At 38.1% G+C, this 19,214-nt stretch overlaps 1 protein-coding gene across 2 annotated transcripts in view; it reads right to left on the minus strand.

Moving 5' to 3' along the window:
- mta1 (metastasis associated 1) overlaps window positions 1-14,869 on the minus strand; it is a 40,206-nt gene extending 25,337 nt beyond the window's left edge. The window contains exons 1-4 of one of the 2 annotated variants that reach the window (XM_023951359.1): window positions 14,851-14,869; window positions 14,606-14,706; window positions 4,629-4,696; window positions 2,575-2,668 (exon numbers count right to left, since the gene is read on the minus strand). In XM_023951359.1, the coding sequence (XP_023807127.1) occupies window positions 2,575-2,668; window positions 4,629-4,696; window positions 14,606-14,633 (190 nt within the window). In that variant the 5' untranslated portion in view covers window positions 14,634-14,706; window positions 14,851-14,869. Of the gene's footprint in view, window positions 1-2,574; window positions 2,669-4,628; window positions 4,697-14,605; window positions 14,736-14,850 lie in introns of those variants that run through there. The other variant, XM_023951358.1, reaches the window with a different exon arrangement.
- Window positions 14,870-19,214: the final 4,345 nt, after the last annotated feature.

Below are 19,214 nucleotides of genomic sequence, written 5' to 3' on the forward strand. Positions count from 1 at the left end.
ACAAAAACAAGCGGTAAGAGGGGAACTTTCTCTCTGAACTGATGCTTTATTTATGGTAGCAGGCTCTAAAACGGTCATCTCCAACCGGTTTAAAGTCTATTTTCACTTTAATGACCAGCATGTATATCGCTTTAGTTCGCCGCCGCAGTCGAGAACAGAGGTCAGAACAGCGCATTGTCATGTTGCGGTGACAACGCACCGCACCACGTAACAAATAGTAACAAACAGGAATAAAGTACTAAAAAATGTTAAATGTTTATTTCTTTTGTAAGTGACCATGGTATAACCCCAACCCTTTGTTTTTGTTTTTTTTAAGTAGATGACATGAAACTGGAAAAAGGTTTAGACCCAAACAAAGATCAGAAAGATGACCTCAAGGATCAGTAAAATAACATAAAGTCCAAAAGTGTAAAAAATAAAAAATGAAATGTGTGTGATTGCGTTTTTATTTCTGGCAATAAAGAGAATGTAAACAAAACAAATGATTCCAGTGTAATAGATAACAATTTTTCTTCTAGTTTGTCCACCAAAAAAAAAAACATTAAACTCAGACATTTACATAAAAGGTACTTCTTTTTTAATAGTTATAAAATAAAAACAACACAACCCTCAGGAAACAAATATACAATTAAAGCAAAGGATCATTTAGAGACTTTTTTTTATTCTGATCCCAACTGGTCCTCTTTAACATTTTAATTATTTTCAAGGATGGAATTGGGAAAAAATGATAAGGGATTGATTTCTAGATGTGTGGTTTTATAATCATGCAGTGTTTTAATCTTGTTGGAGCCACATCTCAATCAATGTCATATCAATAGTGTAACAGAGGAAAGCCTTAATCAAGCAGTCACATGCAGGACTGCTCACAACCTGGCTTCTCACACAGATTCCCATATTGAGTCAATCTAAAAACCACAGAACTCTTCCCAACGCTGACCTTCCCGCCATCTTCTCACTATTTTATATTTCGAATAAATGGAGGAAGCATCAGTGAGGGATTAAACTTTCATTTTTGATTAAAAAAAAAAAAACAGAATCTGATGTTTAAGCACGACAAAATGTGTCAGGACTGCAATGCTCTGAAAGCATTCCATAAAGGCAGAAAGAAAAGTGGAGATATCTTGAATTTTCTGGAAATTTCACTTGAAACATTACTGAACAGAATCTGTCTCCTATAGAGGAACACGTCTCTCGCATACATAAGAACAGAGCTACAAACCAAAAATAGAAAAGTGTTGGCAAATTTTAGTGCCTGAAAGGCTGAATGCCAAATCCTCAACACGAGCTGACCACTCAGGAGTCCCATTCACTCCCAGAGGAGGGACAGATGCCAGGACTGGAGGCCCCTTTGAGCGAGCACCACAACATTTCTGCAAGCAAAATATTTGATCACCCAGTCAGAACAGACATGCATGAGGAGAGTCATGTGCACCCACGTCCTGCTGCCATTCCCCACTCATCCATAATGAGTGAATTAAAAGCTCCCCGCCAGCACGTCCTGCGACGCCGCGCAGTTAACGAGTCGAGCCCGGCGCGCGTATATAAACATCCACACCGACAGCGCGGCTGCAGAAATGCAGACACACCCTGGAGGGGCAGAGTCATTTTTGCCGTTAACCCTTTTTTCTGGAGTCTTTCAGTAAACTTCCACTAGGAAAACTTGTGCAGAAAGAACCCCATTTTGAAATGAGTCAAAATGATTGAGTCCTCGATCGCAGCTACAATCACCTGACAAAATAAAGAAGCCAAAAAACATGAGACTGGTTAAACAGGATTTTTTTTTGACACTTTTGTGGCTCAAAATCTCTTCATCAGAAACACAAACACACTGCCGTGTAAAGATCTTAGTATCTTTCAGAAACACAGACATCCTTAAACTTTACACCTTCACACCCAGAGGCACCACCCCTTTCCGTGCTGCACCCTGTCAAAGTCTGGGGTTTGGTTTGCAAACCCTCAGAGCTGCTGATGCTTTTTCCACTGGCTCAGTAATGTTACAAAGGCACTACTAATAAAGTTTCACACAAAGTGGATTTCATGCCTGTTATTATATTTATAAAATACAGTTTAAAAATGTTACATGATTTAATTTTGTTGCATTTATCCGCCACGTCTTACAGTACGCTTTGTGAAAATAGACTTTTAACTGGTCCGTGGCCTAAAGAAAGGTTGGAGATCACCGTTTTAGAGCCTGCTACCATCTTCTGTGGTAAAATGTTGGGACAAGCAGGTAGTGCTCAAGAAGCGGCTATTTTCTGAGTGAAAAGGCCTCATAAAAAAACAAAAACTAAGAATAAGAAGAGGAAATACTTGTTGCTGTCTGAACCTGAAACAGTAAACATCTGATGAGAAGCAATAACCTAAGCCAGCTCATAGAAATACATCAACTGGTCTTTATCACATCTGTAAACCAATTGTACGATCAACAAATAAAAATTTAGTTTTCATTAAAGCAAAAACTTGATCCATTAGATCAAAGGTCCCTGACCTTTATTTATGAAATGGTATAAGGAATAAAAACAGAAGAAATTGGATAGCGGTTTTTGTCATCTCAATGGTCTGCTGGTCACTCACTCGCATGTTTGTCTGCCAGAGCGATGAGTGTGCTGGAGATGTCCCTGCGTCGGTAAAAACACACCACTTTGGCCTCCACGTTCCCATTGGCTGTCTGCAAATCAGAGACAATCAGCGTTACCAAGGCAACTAAAGCTGCTGAACATGGAGCACCGATACATGCATGAGCACGTGCATGAAAAGTTGAGCCCATCGGTGATCAGATCTCTTTGCAAGGCAGTGATCAGGAAAGTGTGGTGTGTAATCTTTGTTTCTGCACTCTTCAAATTCTCTATGAAAAAACATTCCAGAGGCTGCAGAACTGAAAAACTAAAGCTTTAAATAACAAATGATGAACTAAAACTATTAGTATTAGCATACAAAACATATATATATGAATAAATTTTAAAACAGAAACAATACATTAAAACCAAACTCATAAGCAAGATATAATATGGTAATTTAGTAAAATAATAATTATGGTATACTTGGATTATTTGAAAAGCTTAATTATAAAAGAAGAATCACAAAATTCCATCTTCATACAAGAAGTCCAAAGAAGCAGATTCTCTTACAACCTAATCTAAAAGATCTGGATAAAATAAATTATTTTACAGCACAATCATATTTACATCTATTAATGGTTAACCCTTTGTGTGACCAGTCAACATAATGACTAAGGCTTTTATTAAAGCCACGAAAAACATGCAGAAATGTCAAGCAAATACAACTTATCTGCTCACTTCTGCAGAATCGCGCACATACAGATTTTCAGACTATAAACTTTTTAATTTTGCATCTCTCTTTTTCTCTACTTTCCTAGACTTATAAATGTCCAGGTCAAAGATCCCAGAGGAGCACAGACAGACAGTTGCAGCAGGGTGGAGGATCACTGGAAGATCTGTGTCAATCACATCTACCAGCTGAGTCCTGAAGCAAAGGACGCACAGCAGCCACCCGTAGCTGCTCCACAAGAGTTCATGTTTTCCTGTGACTGAGCACCCCGAGCTTTAGTAAACAACAGTAGAAACATGATCAACAATATAGTCCTGTTCTGTTCTGTTCTTTTTGTATACAGGATAGATTGGAATTTCATCTCAGAAAACAACTGATTGTACCATTTGATGTTAAATGGTGGTTTTTTTACATTTTATTGTGGCCTTTTTCTGCTGATGGCAGATATATATAAAGAAAATTAATATTAAATTAGCATTTTTGAGTTTTTCTTTATTCAAGTTGTTGTGAATCAGGAGCAGACGTAAAAAAAACTGCTCACTTTTTTTGTTGCACTGGTAACATTAGGTTGGGGTTGCAAGGGGCTGTAAGCTAGCTGGAGAGCATGCAAACAGGTGGATGATGGGAAATGGGCTTCCTATGCGCCAATAGTTCAGCCTACAACTCAGAGGTGAATTTCTAATGAACTACTGCCGTTCTGCAGAAACTACGTCCTAGAAAACAACCGTTTTTCTTTTTTTTATTAACAGCATATTCAAATTAAAAAAAACACTTGGAGCGCCTTTTAAAACAGATGGTTAGAGTGAGACTTTATATCTTCAGATTGCAAATGATTATCTTGAACTCTGAGACAAAAAACTGTCATTAAAATAATAATTATTGACTCAAAAGTCATTCATCTATCATCTATACTCGCTTGATCTAGAGCTGGATCTCAAGGAAGGCTGGAGCCCATCCCAGCTATCATAAGGCAACGAGTCAATCTGGACAAGACGCCACTCCATCCCAGAGCATCAGACAGACAACCACTCACTGTCAAAGCCTAAAACACTGTCACAAGTTTTTGGACAGTGGTAAAATCCCATAATGCACAGGAAGAACATACAAACTCTACGCGAAAGACCCAATTGGGCTTTCAAATCTGGGCCTTATTGCAGTGACGCAACAGTGCAAGCCACTACACCACGATTTCCTGAACTATATTTAGTCAAATCTTAACATTCCAGGTAGCAAAAACGTCAACATGTCCAAGTGCCATAGCAGGAACGGGGTGTGATCATCCTCAGTGGTTGTGTGCTAGATTTAAAGATGGAAGTTTACCCCCTCAAACACCCACTCACCTTGTTCAGCTCCTCTATCCTCCTGATCAGCAGTGGGTTACTGGACGAGTTCTCAAAATAAACATAATCTGCAGAAGAACAGCAAGAGGCCAGTAGAGAAGGGAAAAGAGCGACAGACAGAAAAAGAAATGGTTTTAATTAGCACTGTAGTCATTTAAATACAGACATTTCTGCCATCTGGACAGCTCCATTAGCAAACAGAAAAGTTAAGAATACGCTTGCACTAATCTTTCATTTAGCCCGATTAGGCTAATTTTATACCCAGTTAATTCTATTGTAGTTAAGAAAGCCAGAGCGAAAGAAACGTTGATGCATTAATGCACAGTAATCTGAACCCTTCATTTGGATCGCAAACCCAACATTCGTGCTCCTCGTCTTATTTTCCTTCCGAGGAGTTTGCATGCGCAGTGAGTCTGCATTTGTGCGAGCGTGAATGAGGGACTGCACATGCTTTCTTGGGTTAGTGCACAAATGTGAGTCTTGGCTGCGCTCCAGGCTCACTAGAGGCTAAGCTCTCACCAGGACGTCCCCACAAGCCCTGGTCATGGTAGGGCGCCTGCTCTTAGTCCCATATGCGTCTTGGCTAAATTTCTTCAGATTACATCCCCCACTTGGTAAGATGCCTGGTATTCAAGTAATTCTCCCATCACTAGGAATCTCTGTTCCCAACAAACCTCTGCTTTTTGATGACTTAAAACTTCCGCCCCAGCATCCGCTGATGTCCATTACAAGATGGTTTAGGCACAATCCTTTTGTAATGGCAAACTACGGGCAATTTCCAGCCACAACTGGAGGAAAACAAACATTTCTCTGAAAGATCAGGGATCCTCTGGACGACATCTTCAATAACATCAATTATTAGATTTAAAGACTCAAAAGTTATTTTCAGACGAAAGGTTTGAATATCAAGTGAGGCGTAAGAGTTGTTTTGGTAATCAAATTTCTAAAAGAAGATAAAACAATCAGATGTCTGGAAATACTGTTTCATTTTATATCCTCCAGTGCGGTCTAAATAAACGGTTTCTTATCCAGCGGACGACTGTCATGTTCAATTGGATTGTTTGCATAACTAATGTTCTCCCGGGGAAGAAAGAAGGAAGAGCGACACCACACAAATACAAACTACCCAGAACAATTGTTCTACATACTTTAATTCCAATTTGACATGTACAGAGCAGCATTCGACATGCACTATGTATGTGTGATCCGGTGTGGTTCTGAGTTTGGTTGCTGAGGAGAAGCAAAAGGAGAAACATCTCTGGTGCATTAGTCACTGCATGAGCAACTTGTGACCTCATCACAGTGCTATGACCGTTTTTACTGGTGCTTTAGGCATGCCGCACTCACTGCAGTCATCCTGAGCTGGATGGAAAACACAACAGGGTGGGGTTGGTACAAGAACACGGTACAAGTACATCATTTACTCAACCAACGTTTGGCCTCGTGTGTTCTGTTTTATGCAGAATTTTTGAGCTCGGACAGGTTGACGAATCATCTTTGAATAGTAATTCAAACCCTTTCCATTTGCTTGCGTTACCAAAAGGCCAGTTATTGTAACAAAGCCCCTGAAATATATCCCACAACATGAGGCCGACCCATAAGTACCAAAGAGTAGGAGGCTGGTTTAGAAGGGAGCAATTCCCTATTTAGTCTACTTCACATGTAAAACAAACATATGTACAGCAGAGTTGCAGAGGTTTAGGTGTTTGTGAGTGTGTGAGTTCAGGTTTGTGAGGGGCATGTGGGCAGAAAATTGGGTGGAGTCAAAACCGTATCTGCCCAACTGGCACCTCGTTTTCAAATAAAATTTTCAGTGTTGTGTGCAACTTTACAACATTAAATCCTGTCCTGATTGACAATAATCTACAGTCAATCAACCTCCTCCATGCTGTGCCTCCTTACCAGTACAGAAACTGACAAATGTATAGAAATATTCGATTGTTAGCAGAACTTTAATTTCATTTCGTAATACTGGTCTTTTTTTTTCTGTAAAGGTTTGAACTTTGAAAGATTTTAAATAAGAGAGAAAAGTCTGACTATGTCAGAGAAAAGTGTAGAAGGCGCATAGTGAGGGGTTTCACAGCCTTAAAACATCTAGTATTGTAAAACAAAACAAAAATGTTTACTACTTTGCAGATTCCTCCCATCATGGGTTATTTTTACAACATATTTCCCACAATTAATGAGGGACCACTGTATGTCAGTTGAGTGTGGAACAGATGTTTAAGTCTACAGTGCATTGGGGAGACGTTAAAACCATTTTGCTACAAAAATAAAAATTTTATTTATAAAACTGCCTCTTTCTTAAAGTTTGATTTAAAAAAAAAAGTTAAAATCATATTTTCACAAATGGTCAATTTTATGACTATTGTATCGAATGATTTTCTGCGGTTAAACTGAGAGAAGTATAATGATGCTTGTAGAACACAAACATGAACTAACCTCTTCTATCAACTGCATCTGAGCATTTGTCACATGTCAAGTTTTCCACTGTTAAATTGAATGTTCTAGTATCCCTGCTAACATTTGTTTTTCATACTTGAAATCCACATTAAACCCAGAGCTGTTTAACTGGCTCGAATGACTAAGAGGCCAATAAACCAATCACAGTGTTATTGAACTGAATTAAAAATCCTCTGTTGTGAATTAGGATGTAGTATCAAATCATGCAGCAAAGCAGAGTGCTGTTTCATTCATGGCACCAAGACATCACTTAACTATTTTAAGTGATCACTACTCTGCGTGTGTCACCAATTACTCTGTTCTCAGACTACGTCATGGTGACATCTTTGCCTCTTTCTAAATAATAAATGGGCGAACTGTTGAGCAATACATTTTAAAGACAGCTGAGGTCATAGTTTTCAGATGCTCATTCAGAGCATCGGCTAACAGATAAGAGCCCAAAAAGTTTGCTTAAGACTTATCCTCCAAGTTATGCATTAAAAAATAAGAGAATAAATTATGCTCAAATATGCTTTCACTGAAGAAAACTAAAAGTAAAGGCCTCTTTTTAACACAAAGATAAAACTTTCTGATATGATTTAAAAAAAACAGTTTACTGCAACTGCAGTCTAATCGCTTGTAATAGAGTAAGTACTTTATGTGTGGCTCTGATAAAAGAGCTCTCAATGGCAAAAAAAATGGATGCTTTCAACTCACAAAGATTTAATTTAGATGTAAACATCACAATACGTACATCTACTACAACTTGGTCAATGACGGCATGTTTCCACCCGTTACCCAAAAGAACATCTGACTTTTTAATGGAATTAAGTTAAATGACAGATTTTTATTTTCAATTTCTGTAATTTTCAAACATTTTCTATATCAATCATGTAACACAACACCAAATAAAGAAAATATTTCCAAATACCAGTGTCGGTGGATTATATCACCTCAGAGTCTGCCTATAGAGTTGGCACGTCACTTTAAACCCTCTAAATTATTCCAGGACTACATACAAGTTCGTGACTTTCAGGATTGTCTGTGCAATGAATTTGGCAACAGCAGAAAACAACTAAACATCTGTTAGAACTTAACCATCAAAGCAAAGAGGTTGTGAGATGCAACCATAAACCAAGCATCTCCACATATAAAAAGGCAAAAGATTCCAGCTATACAATACGTTAAATGTTTTATTTTGTTCAACTTTGAAAATAACATCTTTAGCCAAAAATAAACATACCAAACACATACAGCCCAACTCTGACATGGTCATTTTTCAAAAACTACAAGGAGTGATGTCTGTTTTGGAGTCAGTGGTTGTGGGGGCAGCAGTCTAAGCAGAGAGTCCCTGACTTACCTTTCCCTGGCCACTTCCTCCATCTCCTCTGAGGGGGACCCCCAAGTCGTACATCCTGAGAGATGTAGTCTCTCCAGCATGTCCTAAGTACCGCTGGTTGCTATCAACTCAAAATTTAACTCTTCCAGTCATCCAAAAAGTTCTGCATTGTTGGTAAACAATAATTTTTGTCCACCTGATTAAGTCGTATTTACGGTTTTCTATCCATGACTTTTTGTCTTTTAAAAAAGGAAATAAAATTCTTCCAAATGTACTTAAAAACTAGACTGAATACCAAAATAAGCTCGGCGATGATCTAATCTGCTTCATCTTTACTTGCAAGACTTGGGACATCAATGTGTCTCACTGGTGGGTGTCTTCTTTTGATGACCCAGGACAAAAATTATAAGTACTGTAAATACTTACAGCATTGAATGTCTATCACCTCCTCTGATAAGAACAAATGAGTACGGGATGAAAAAATAAAGTGACTCTGTAGTGAGCTGAAGTTTCCAGCATAGAAGACTGTGAAAACTGGCGGAGAACAAGCTGGAGACCAACTCCAATGAAAGAGATAAAGGGGGAGTAAGGCCTGTTAGTAATGAGCAATATCACTCAGTCTCTCTGCTTCCCATCCTGCCTCCTGCCGCCTCACCCCGCATGCGACCGCCCTGCTATTCCCCCACCTCTCATTTTCATCCAATCAGATTGCTCCTGGGGCTATGATGTCACTGAGCAGACTTTTTTTTTTTGTTGCAGTTTCTGAGAGCCTGAAAGGAGAGGCGGTTGGGCTGATCTAAACCAGACCAGACGTTCGAATGGAAAGACGAGAAAAACTTGTGATGGAAATTGGTGAGTTTGGCTAGAAAAAGGCACAAAGTGGATAAATAAGTAAAGAAAAACCAAACAATATGGGTGTGAAATGGGAAATTTTGTTCGACGAGGGACACAAAATAAGCTTAGAATAGATAATTGAAAAAGGACATGCATAAAAATCAATCAACAAATAAGGTTTAACCCTCTCCATACAGTTAACAACATACACATCAATTTGCATCTTAAAATATAGATATTTTTGAGCGATAGCTAAGGCTTTACATGTGTAAATTGTTGAGACGCAGCTCTGCTGACACATGGTGATCGCATGACTGAGAAGCAGCACAAGCCTAGTTCCTGCCAGTGGCGCTCCAATTAAACAGTTGCCCACATCCTTGCTGCTCCGCAATCTGCAACATGCCAGCAGCACAGCGGCAGGGCACCGTAGGAAAAGCTAAGCAACGTAAACATGAGGCAAAACAAGGAAAGCAACAAGGGAGACAAAGAAAATTGGTTCCAACATTTTTACACAGACAAAGAGACAAACAACAATGACGAGTATCTGAAATTCCCACATTTTACAGAGAAAACGGTTGTTTGAAGCGGTCAGTCTACTCTTTACACCAATTGGACAAAATGTCATGAATATAAACCCTTCAATAGGTCACACTTCATGTGACGGCGAAGCTGGGGATTTCTATGACAAAAATGTAATATTCTGAAATCAAACTCACACCTTTTTGAATAGCACCCAGATTCTCATCAATAGCAACAGCTGTACACATTGAAACTCGTTACTACAATCCATCCATCAACATCTCCAATGGCTATTGGGATAGACATCATCATTTTCCACGTTTTTCTCTGTTTGAATTTAATAGTAAAATTTTATTTTCTCGGAAAATGAAGTCTTAAAATCAAAGCATTTACTGAGCAATGGGTATGTGCAAGGTTTGGCTTCTGAAATAAAAACTGATTGCTGTCCTAAACTGTCGACATATCCATCCTCATATTTTCAAAAACACAACTAAAGAACAGACTTTAGTGCGAATATATCCTTCAGATCCTTTAGTTGAACTACATGAGCAATTTATTAAGAAAAAAAAAACACTTCAATGTCATAAATTATAACTGTCAGCTGAGCTCTATAAAAGATCTCTAAAAACCCCAAGAAATTCCCGCTGACATCAAAGTCTCTCCATCATGACAGAGTGACCCATACTTTGGTCTATGCAGAAGCATTCAATAAAAGAACAAGAATTTAGACTTGTTTAAATAAAAAAATGAATGGAAATTTCAATAATTTCTTTTCTAAATGCCAGTTTCTCTTGTTTTCTATGAAGGTACATTAGCTATTCAGCAGCAATAGCTGCATTAAAGGACCCAGGGGTGCTTTTACACCAGGAAAGTAGACTTGGTTCAATTGCTAAAAAATATCCCTGTCATCGTGATATCATAATTTAATCTCCTTTCATACTTGAAAAAATAAAATTGTTAATTACAAATGTTACTCATTTTTTTTATATGTTATTGCATAAATTGAGTATTGATCAGGGAAAGAAAACTCATGTCCTCTATTCGTCCTCAGACTCACTACACCATGTTTACCGCTGTGATATTTTCCTGCTTTTTCTAAATACCGGTATTTTTCTCCATTTCAATAGTTATTTTTAATCCTACTACTTTTCATGACGGTTCACTTTGGTTTCCTTCTATTCTCTAGTCCTATTGATAGTTTGTTGACACAGTGGGGAAAAAAATAAAAGTAAAAATTAAATTGAACAAAATGTTACCTGAAAGCTCATTTGTTTAGTCTGCAACAGAGTTTAGGTTAATGTTCCTAGAAGATTCATAACTGTACCAACCCAACAGCCCGGTGTGAAAACACCTTGTCAGTTTTTTTGTTTTTTTTCGTTGTCAAGCTAAATCAGTGCTCGACCAACTTGATCTCCAAGACTTTTCATCAGTCTCGTGTTGGTCGCAGGTCAGAAAATATGTTGTTTTTCCATGTTTTGGGATTCTACATTATAAAGACATGGAAGGTCCACCCATGATGCATGTCTCTACTGACCGACCTAACTTTCCAATAGTTGTTCCCAATGACAAACAGTATGCCAAAAAAGCAAACACAAATCAAAGTTTTTACTGGCCTACAAAAAAACCATCCGACTATTATAGTACTTAGGGACATAATCAGATGAAAATTGTGCTTTCTGTGCTTTTATCATGTTCTTGTGGCCTTTTTCTGATGATAGAGGACATATATTAAGACAATTAAGCTAAAAAATTCCATTTCTGAGTATTTATTTTTTTCAAAAATAAGTGGGAATCAGGAGCAAATGCAAAAAAATGCAGTTTAAAAAAAATGATCATTACCGGTATTTGTTAAGTAGAAAATACACTGGGGGACCACAAATTCCACAAACCTTTTGATTTTAGCTAAAAATAACCCAATCATAAAAAAAAGACCACTGGGAAAGCTTTTAAAAGAGCTCTAAAGATGACTGGAGTGGGTCTTTAAGAAACCGCATGATTTATCTCAACCAGAAATAAAAATTCTTGATTGGTTGCTGTGTATCAGGAGGCTCCCCAGTCCTTACAGCCATAAAACAAACCACTATGCCATTTAAAATTTAAAAATTGATGCCATTCTCTGTAGACGCTGGATCTACTATAATTTTCGAAGATCATGTTCAAGCAAGAAGCATGCTGAATCCTTCTGAAATACCCTATATATGATTGACACACTTAACTCTCAGCACCTTTTGGTTCTTTTCTCGAAGGCAACTAAATTCTCTGCAGTCATTTTCCTTTAAGCAACACATTTGCACGAATAAATTATGTCTCCTGAACTCTAGTTCAATAAGCAGAAGCTGTGTTTGCTTCTATGCTTTACACACAGCCCATCTTTGGTAATTAACACTTTCTCTGGTGCGAAGCATTGAGGAAAAACCGCTGTGTGCACCGGATGAGTGGCTTGTGGCCTGCGCTGTGCAAAACAAAGACATGAAGGCCAGAGGAGCCTGCTTTTGTCCAAGTCTTTTTCAAAGGAAGTCCTTCCTAAGATGGTTCAGCAGCATTGTCTTGCAAAGTTGAAGGCAACTCTTTAAGGCTCTGCTTTCTTCTGATGATGACCTGGAACCGGTTTCAGGAGAGGCAGGGTTTATTATTGGCTAAGTCTAGATTACTCCTATCAGTTATTAATTAAGACGTCCTATTTTTATGACTTATGTTTAATGATTTTTGATTAAATTGGGTAAGTTTCATAATCCTAAGATGTTTTCAAGTATTTTATAAGAAGCTAAATGGATTTTTCTTTTTCCAAAATGACAAATTAGGGAGTTTGTGTAAACAGCTTAGACCCTGATTGATAAATTTAATTACATTTCCTGAGCTGCGGTGCAACAAAACAGAGGCAACCCAATACAAGCTCAGTGCATTAAGGCAATAAATAAATAATACATCTGCACAGTTAATTACAATTTGCTCAGATGAGGAATTTAAGCCCTGCTGATGGATTCTCCTCTAGAGAATGACGATGAAGGTTTGGACCAAATTAGGCAACACTTTGGCAGAGGGAGGGTTAACCTTCTACCCTGATCTGGGCATAATCCTGTTGCCAGTCAGGTAGATCTGGTTTAATTTGACTATAGCTGATCCATAGAAGTCCATCTAACTCCTACATTTGATGGGACGATTTTTTGGTCAGAACAAGCAAATAGATCCATAAAGTGAAGGTAATTCTTCTTCATCATCGTTCCTCTTTCCCAGACGTGCACACACTGGTTAGATGTACTACAAAATGTGGTTACTCAGCCTGTACAAGCGGTTATGACCAAAGAATATCAATACATAGATTAGATAAATAAACTCAGCTGTAAATTGCTGCACCTGCTGCCAGCTCTTCGGGGATACGATGACACATCTCGAGACAAATGACAACTTCATCCAAGCCAAAGAACGTCAATTGTTCAAAAACCCACACAGCACCCCATCTAAATTACTCGCAGAAAAATCGCCCACTCAACACTATATTTACGTTCTAGTTGTGAACTAATTCAGTCAGTGTTTGTTTTGATGAACGTTTAGGAGGGTAAGTAATGCAAAAATCCGACAAATTCAGGTGTTATTTCAATGCCAATACATTTAAAGAAGAAGATCTAATTCAAACTGGATTTAGGGGTGAAAGAAAAACATTAAAAATAAGATTTAAATTAATTTTGAGCATCATTATATGTATCTTTACAAAACTTTTTTATGAAGTCCTAACACAGAGAAATGTGTACCATCGAGATAAATATTATGGTATCAAAATGTTTCAAATTAATGGTTTTTTCAGTTAGTTCACATATCATTTTTACACCAGTCTACAAGTTTTTGATACATTTTAAAAACATAAACACACATTATTAAATTAATAACTAGAAAAGCATCTTTGTGTGGATTATTCTATAATGACCACTGTTGTCAAGATAGCTTATGTTACAATAATAGAAAAAAAAATTTATTTAAATCCCAAAAAACACTTCCTAATTTCTAAAATTAAACCAAAAACCTGTTGTTGTTTTTTGCTTGTTTAAACCTTTAACACACAAAACAAGACATTTGTAACATTTTAAAGGGTATTTTTAAACATTTAAACCACAACAAGAGGGCTAATATATTTACAATAATTTATAATGACATTATTAGACTTTGTTATGTGAACTTTCACGTGTTTTTTTCCCCTGTAGGATTTGAATCTGAACACAGGCAGAGAACGAGTGGGTGGGGAATCTTAATTAGGTACTTTAATCAATTGCCTGTTTAAAAATATTTTTAAATTATTATGGAAATAAAATAGCTTAGCGATGGATGGGCATGAAAACCATCACTAAAGTTGCCAGTTTGGTGTTCCCCAAATGTTTTTGGTAGAATTGAACTTTTTGTCCCAGCAGCCTCCTTCTCCTTCAGCTCATGGATGCTTTACCTGTCTCCGTTGGTCAGTCAGTGAAGTCCTCCTGGCTGCTACTCCGAGCAGAAAGCAGTTTAAACGCACGCAAAACTTTGGGGAAAATGTTCGCCATGATACCTTCAAACAGGAGAGAACCTAAAGCATTTCACTAAAGTGCGCATCCCCACACTGAAGGAGTTGTTTGGCTCCACGCTGAGCAACAAAACACAGGCACAAAAGAAGCTACCAACATTTCGTGATTAGAAAAAAAAAAAGATCTACTACTCTTCATCACCATCCTCCTCTTCACACCATCCTCATCTGTGGAGGCACAAAGCTCTTTAGCTTTTTGGGAAATAAAAGATCTCGCTCTGTGAATAATGGCGAGCCCGCCATAAAATAACGAAGACGGGGGTGTTCCAAAGAGCCGAACCCGTGTGCGCTTACCTCCAACCCGGTACATGTTCGCTGCCATGACTGCGCCCCGGTCCCTGGCTTCCTCTCCAGGTAGAGGGGTGGCTCTCTTCTCTGTGGCGCTGCCGGAGCTGCTGTGTGTTGGAAAATGGTGGATTGATCAATACGAAACAGACTGCCAGAGACGTCTTAAAGAGACAGTACACCTCTTTTTCGAAACCTCAAAATTTGGGCACCCGGACGTGGATAAGTGAACTCACAATTTCAACAAATATTACCTTTAAGTAGCGACACATGACATATTTCCCAAAACGTGTAATTTATACAACGAGAAAGTGACGTAATCTTCCTTAAACGCGTCTATGTAAGTCGTTTTTATGAAAATGTCAACTTCAAATTTGACAATTGAATGTACACTTTTGTTTAAAATCACAATTTTGCTTGTCAAGAAAGATAATTCGACTATTATTTGAAAATCCCAACATTGCCTCAGTTATTTGCGGCATAGAACTTAAACTATCGCGATACTTTAAAATAAAAAACAAAAGTTCTTGGATATAGAAATGCGAACATCACCTGTGCTTATGTAAATAAATGTACTTATTTGCTGTTTCCCTATATATTATGTAGTTATAGGAGTTTTGATTATAAATAATAACTCTGAAATAATTGTCAAATTAAGAATCTCCTTCTCAATCATCTTTTTTATTTGTTTTAAAAGTATCCCTAAAGAGTTGCCGTAGTGTTTAACTAACTGCACGTGCAACCAAAATAGAGTAAAACTAGTAATTTTTCACACTTTTTAAAATTAACTCAGGGATTATTTTTATAAACAAAAATAAGTTCCATAGAAGTAACATTTTCAGAAGCAACAGAAAATGATAAATTGGAGAAATTGTTGTTTAAATATGGCATAACTTTACAGACTTTAGATTTAAATAGTAGCCAATTGGTGATTGGATAAACATGATTAATATTATGCTAAAATGTTTAATTTTAATCCAATTTTTACTTTAAAATATGAAATATTTCACCCTAATTTAATATAGTAATATATTCATTATATAATGGCTCATATCTTTGTAATATAAAGAACTGTAAGAAAATAGTGAACGCTTTTCATAATTTTTCTGTTTCCTGCTAAAGTTCGTTTTCTTGTATACTTTGGCAAAGAGCGTCACACCTGCCACGCAAGAAAAAATTAGACAATAGATCATCAATAAATCCTCCAATGTATAAACCATAAACATGTAATTTGTTTTGTCATTTAGCAAATTGAATTTCATTTATTTGACGTTACATGAGTGGGTGTTATGCCAAACAGTTGTCCAAATTAGCCCAGTTTTCAGTGTGGATGCAAAAAGGAAGTCACTGTGCTGCAGGAATGCTGTGGTGAAGGCAACATCTGATCTATACCATATGGAAGCTTCAATTACCATGGCCTAACACGGGGGACTCTGCTTGTGATCACATGAGTGGATCAGGCCAATCAGCTGTGCGTGCCTCATGCACTCCTACTTATGTGTGCAGTCTCCGCGTTGAGCTGCTTGGGAGGGATCCTGGATTATATCCTGGCGCTCTTTTATGACAAAGAGCACTGAGGGTGTGTGTTTTTTTTCTACAAAATGGATGTGCACAAGCATTTAGATGTTTGCCACACTGTGTCATTTAAGTTAAATTAGAGTCATTTTAAAATACATTATAGTACAACTCTCAAGAGGGGCCTATAAAGTCTTTTATCGGGATAAAGCTATAACTCAAGCTCTAGAAAGTTAAAAAAAACACAACAAATAACTGTGGATTGTTTATTATGGGTTATATTTGATGTGATGAACAGGAAATATAGAAAAAACGTCAAATACATCAGTTTGTTTAGTTGCAGTTCTTCTCAACAACCAGGAAAAGAAGCAGTGCCAATGTTTAATGTGGTCTCCATTACAGGAAAGTAGATGGTCAATACTGTAGCCTTGTATTTTGGAACTGGTCCTACTTTCATTAGCACTGTTTACTTGGCTGCTTGCTGCCGTGCAGATGTTCACTGGCTCCTTTGCCAGATGTTTCTGCATCCAGGATGGCCGGCAGACAAGCGTGCAGGGAGAACTCTATTCAGAGCAGCGTGGCACAGGTGTTCTCCCTGATGAATCTCAGCCTGTGGAGATGGATTGGATCGACATGCAGCACATGTGCGGAAACTCACCTCTGCCTTCTGCAGTCATGGAGGAGGGCTCATGGTGGCCTCCTTTTTTCTCTATCTCTCATCCTCCTCTTGTGCTTGTCTCCCGAATGCCGCAGGAAAATGCACAGGAGAGACAAAGACACAAAGGAAATCAATTATAGGCCCGTTTCCCTCCACAAACCAACGTGGCTCTCTCACAGGATCTGATGTATTGTTGCTGGAGCACCTTGCCATTCAAGGGTGTCTTCTGGATTACCTGTGAATGGATATTGGTGCTAACAATGTAAACAAACAGCGTATGAATGATGAGATGAGATATTTGAAAAGCCAAATCCTTAATTTCCAACTGAATTCTGCTATTGGTATTTATTTTTGTAAAATACAGTAGGTCGTTTTTTATACATCAGGCAAGCTGCTCACTGTTTTGGGCCATTATCCTATTAAGATAACAACTTATCAAAGCAAAGTTCTGCATTTCAACAATCAAACTGCATTATCCTGTCAAATGTAATCCTATGCACTAAACCTTAGCAAAAAATTTTTTTTAACTGTGATACAGATTTAAACAAAAATGACAAAAACCCATTGAATAATCCAGATCGTGATGTTAAAAATCGCCAGCTGTAAATACAGCTGTAGGGACATTTTCAGAGAGATAGAGAGATGTTGCATTGTATTACAGCAGTATTTTGGCCAAAAGATGTCACAACTCAATTTGTTCAGGAAATAATTTTCCTTTTGAGGAAATAAAGCTGTAATGATTTATATTTAGCAGCAGAGGGAGCTGTTGTCTATCCTTTGTCAAAATGGCAAAGGATAGATAGGATTAATAAATATATGTACTGCTTTCTATTCTCTTTTGCGGGGGAAATGTGATTCAAATTTACTTTTTTTCTAAGTAAGTATTTAAAAAAATTATTGTATTTTTATGAGATGTATTGACTCCCGCAGGCCAGTAGATGGCAGTATATGCATTGCCTTTTTTTGCTGTCCTCAGTTGCTCCCAAAAAACCGTCAGGGAATAACAGCAGACTTTAGTGAGATGCATCAGTGATACCACACAGAAATGTGAATATTAAACAGAATGCTAATAAAATTTACAATTTTCTGTCAGCCCTTTTTCCCACTTTAACCACACAAAAATCTTGGCCACAATCCAGGGGGATTAATCATACTTGACATGTGGGCTGGTGATACTCTGACCTTCACAGAATAAAAGAGGTCAAGTTGAAAGATGAGCTCAAAACTGAGAGTAACGTGCCCTTTGTTTGTCCCAGAGAAATTCGGCTGCTGGGTTTGCTCCCTCGAATGAGAAGACATGCCAAAATGCCGGCAACAAACACGCAAGAGGTGCAGGTTTCTTTAAAAAAAAAAACAGCTGGCGAGGCAAATCCTCAGAGAGGCCATGGCAGTTGGTGAGAGGACTGCACCCTGCAGGGGAAATCCACAACTGCTAGACGTGGAAAAATGGCATCACTGGAATGACAAATGTTCTCTAAGTGTCACATTCTGGATTTCGGCCTCACCTTATCAAGATACGCCTTTGATTTTCTCCATTAGGCCTAAGCCTCATGAACTGCTCTTGAGATGCTATAGTGAACTGTGACACAAATGCTAACATCTTAAAAGCTTTAAAAACACAAATACAACTGTTCTATTTGCTCTGCTTGCTGATGACGGCCTCAGAGATGTTATTTCATTTTATTCAAGGAATTTAAAAGTTTTAGAATGGCCTTAAGAATACTGCAATACACCTAAAACTCTGGGGTGGAACCTGCAGAGTTTGGTTTGTTTTCCATTGCTGCACCACCCATGCAGAAAGAGGTGTAATTATGCAAACCACACAAGCTATGCGGGAAAAATGGCAGAATCCTGTGCGCAAAGAGGGACCGATTTTTCAGGGGATGACTTTGATTGCTCCGTTTAACCCAGACCGAAGCTGTTCGTAAAAGGAAAATCCCACAAGCTAAAAGGGAAGACTTTAATAGATGGACAGAATTAAAGAGGAAAGAGGGCAAGACCTTGTCCGAATGATTGACAGTATGAGCAGACTGACTTCTCGTCCGGAAATGTGAAGGAAAACACAGGATTAACTGAATGCCCCTCAAAGGATGGCTTTTTGAGCCGCATTCGGAGAACTGGAGGAATGCAAACAGTTTCCTTGTTTCAGGTTGCTGGGTGCTCTGCTGTCTGAGGCTTGATGTATGAGGCTCATTCAGCACAATCTCCACAAACAGATACGCTGAGTACAGTAGACGTTTCAAGACAGATGCATCATTGATCAGATCATCCTGGACAGCTAACTGGTTATCCGTCAAGCACAAGCTGCCACCCCAACAGAAAAACCTTGATTTACTGACAAGTTCAAATTTACAAGCAGTGCGTTGGAAAAAAAAACCCACAATCTAACAAAGTAAGGATTTGTGGATTGTCTGCTTTTAAACAGAGCTACACACTTGTGGTAAT

This window comes from Oryzias latipes, chromosome 22 (genome assembly GCF_002234675.1).
Source record: "Oryzias latipes chromosome 22, ASM223467v1".
Lineage (NCBI taxonomy): Eukaryota > Metazoa > Chordata > Actinopteri > Beloniformes > Adrianichthyidae > Oryzias > Oryzias latipes.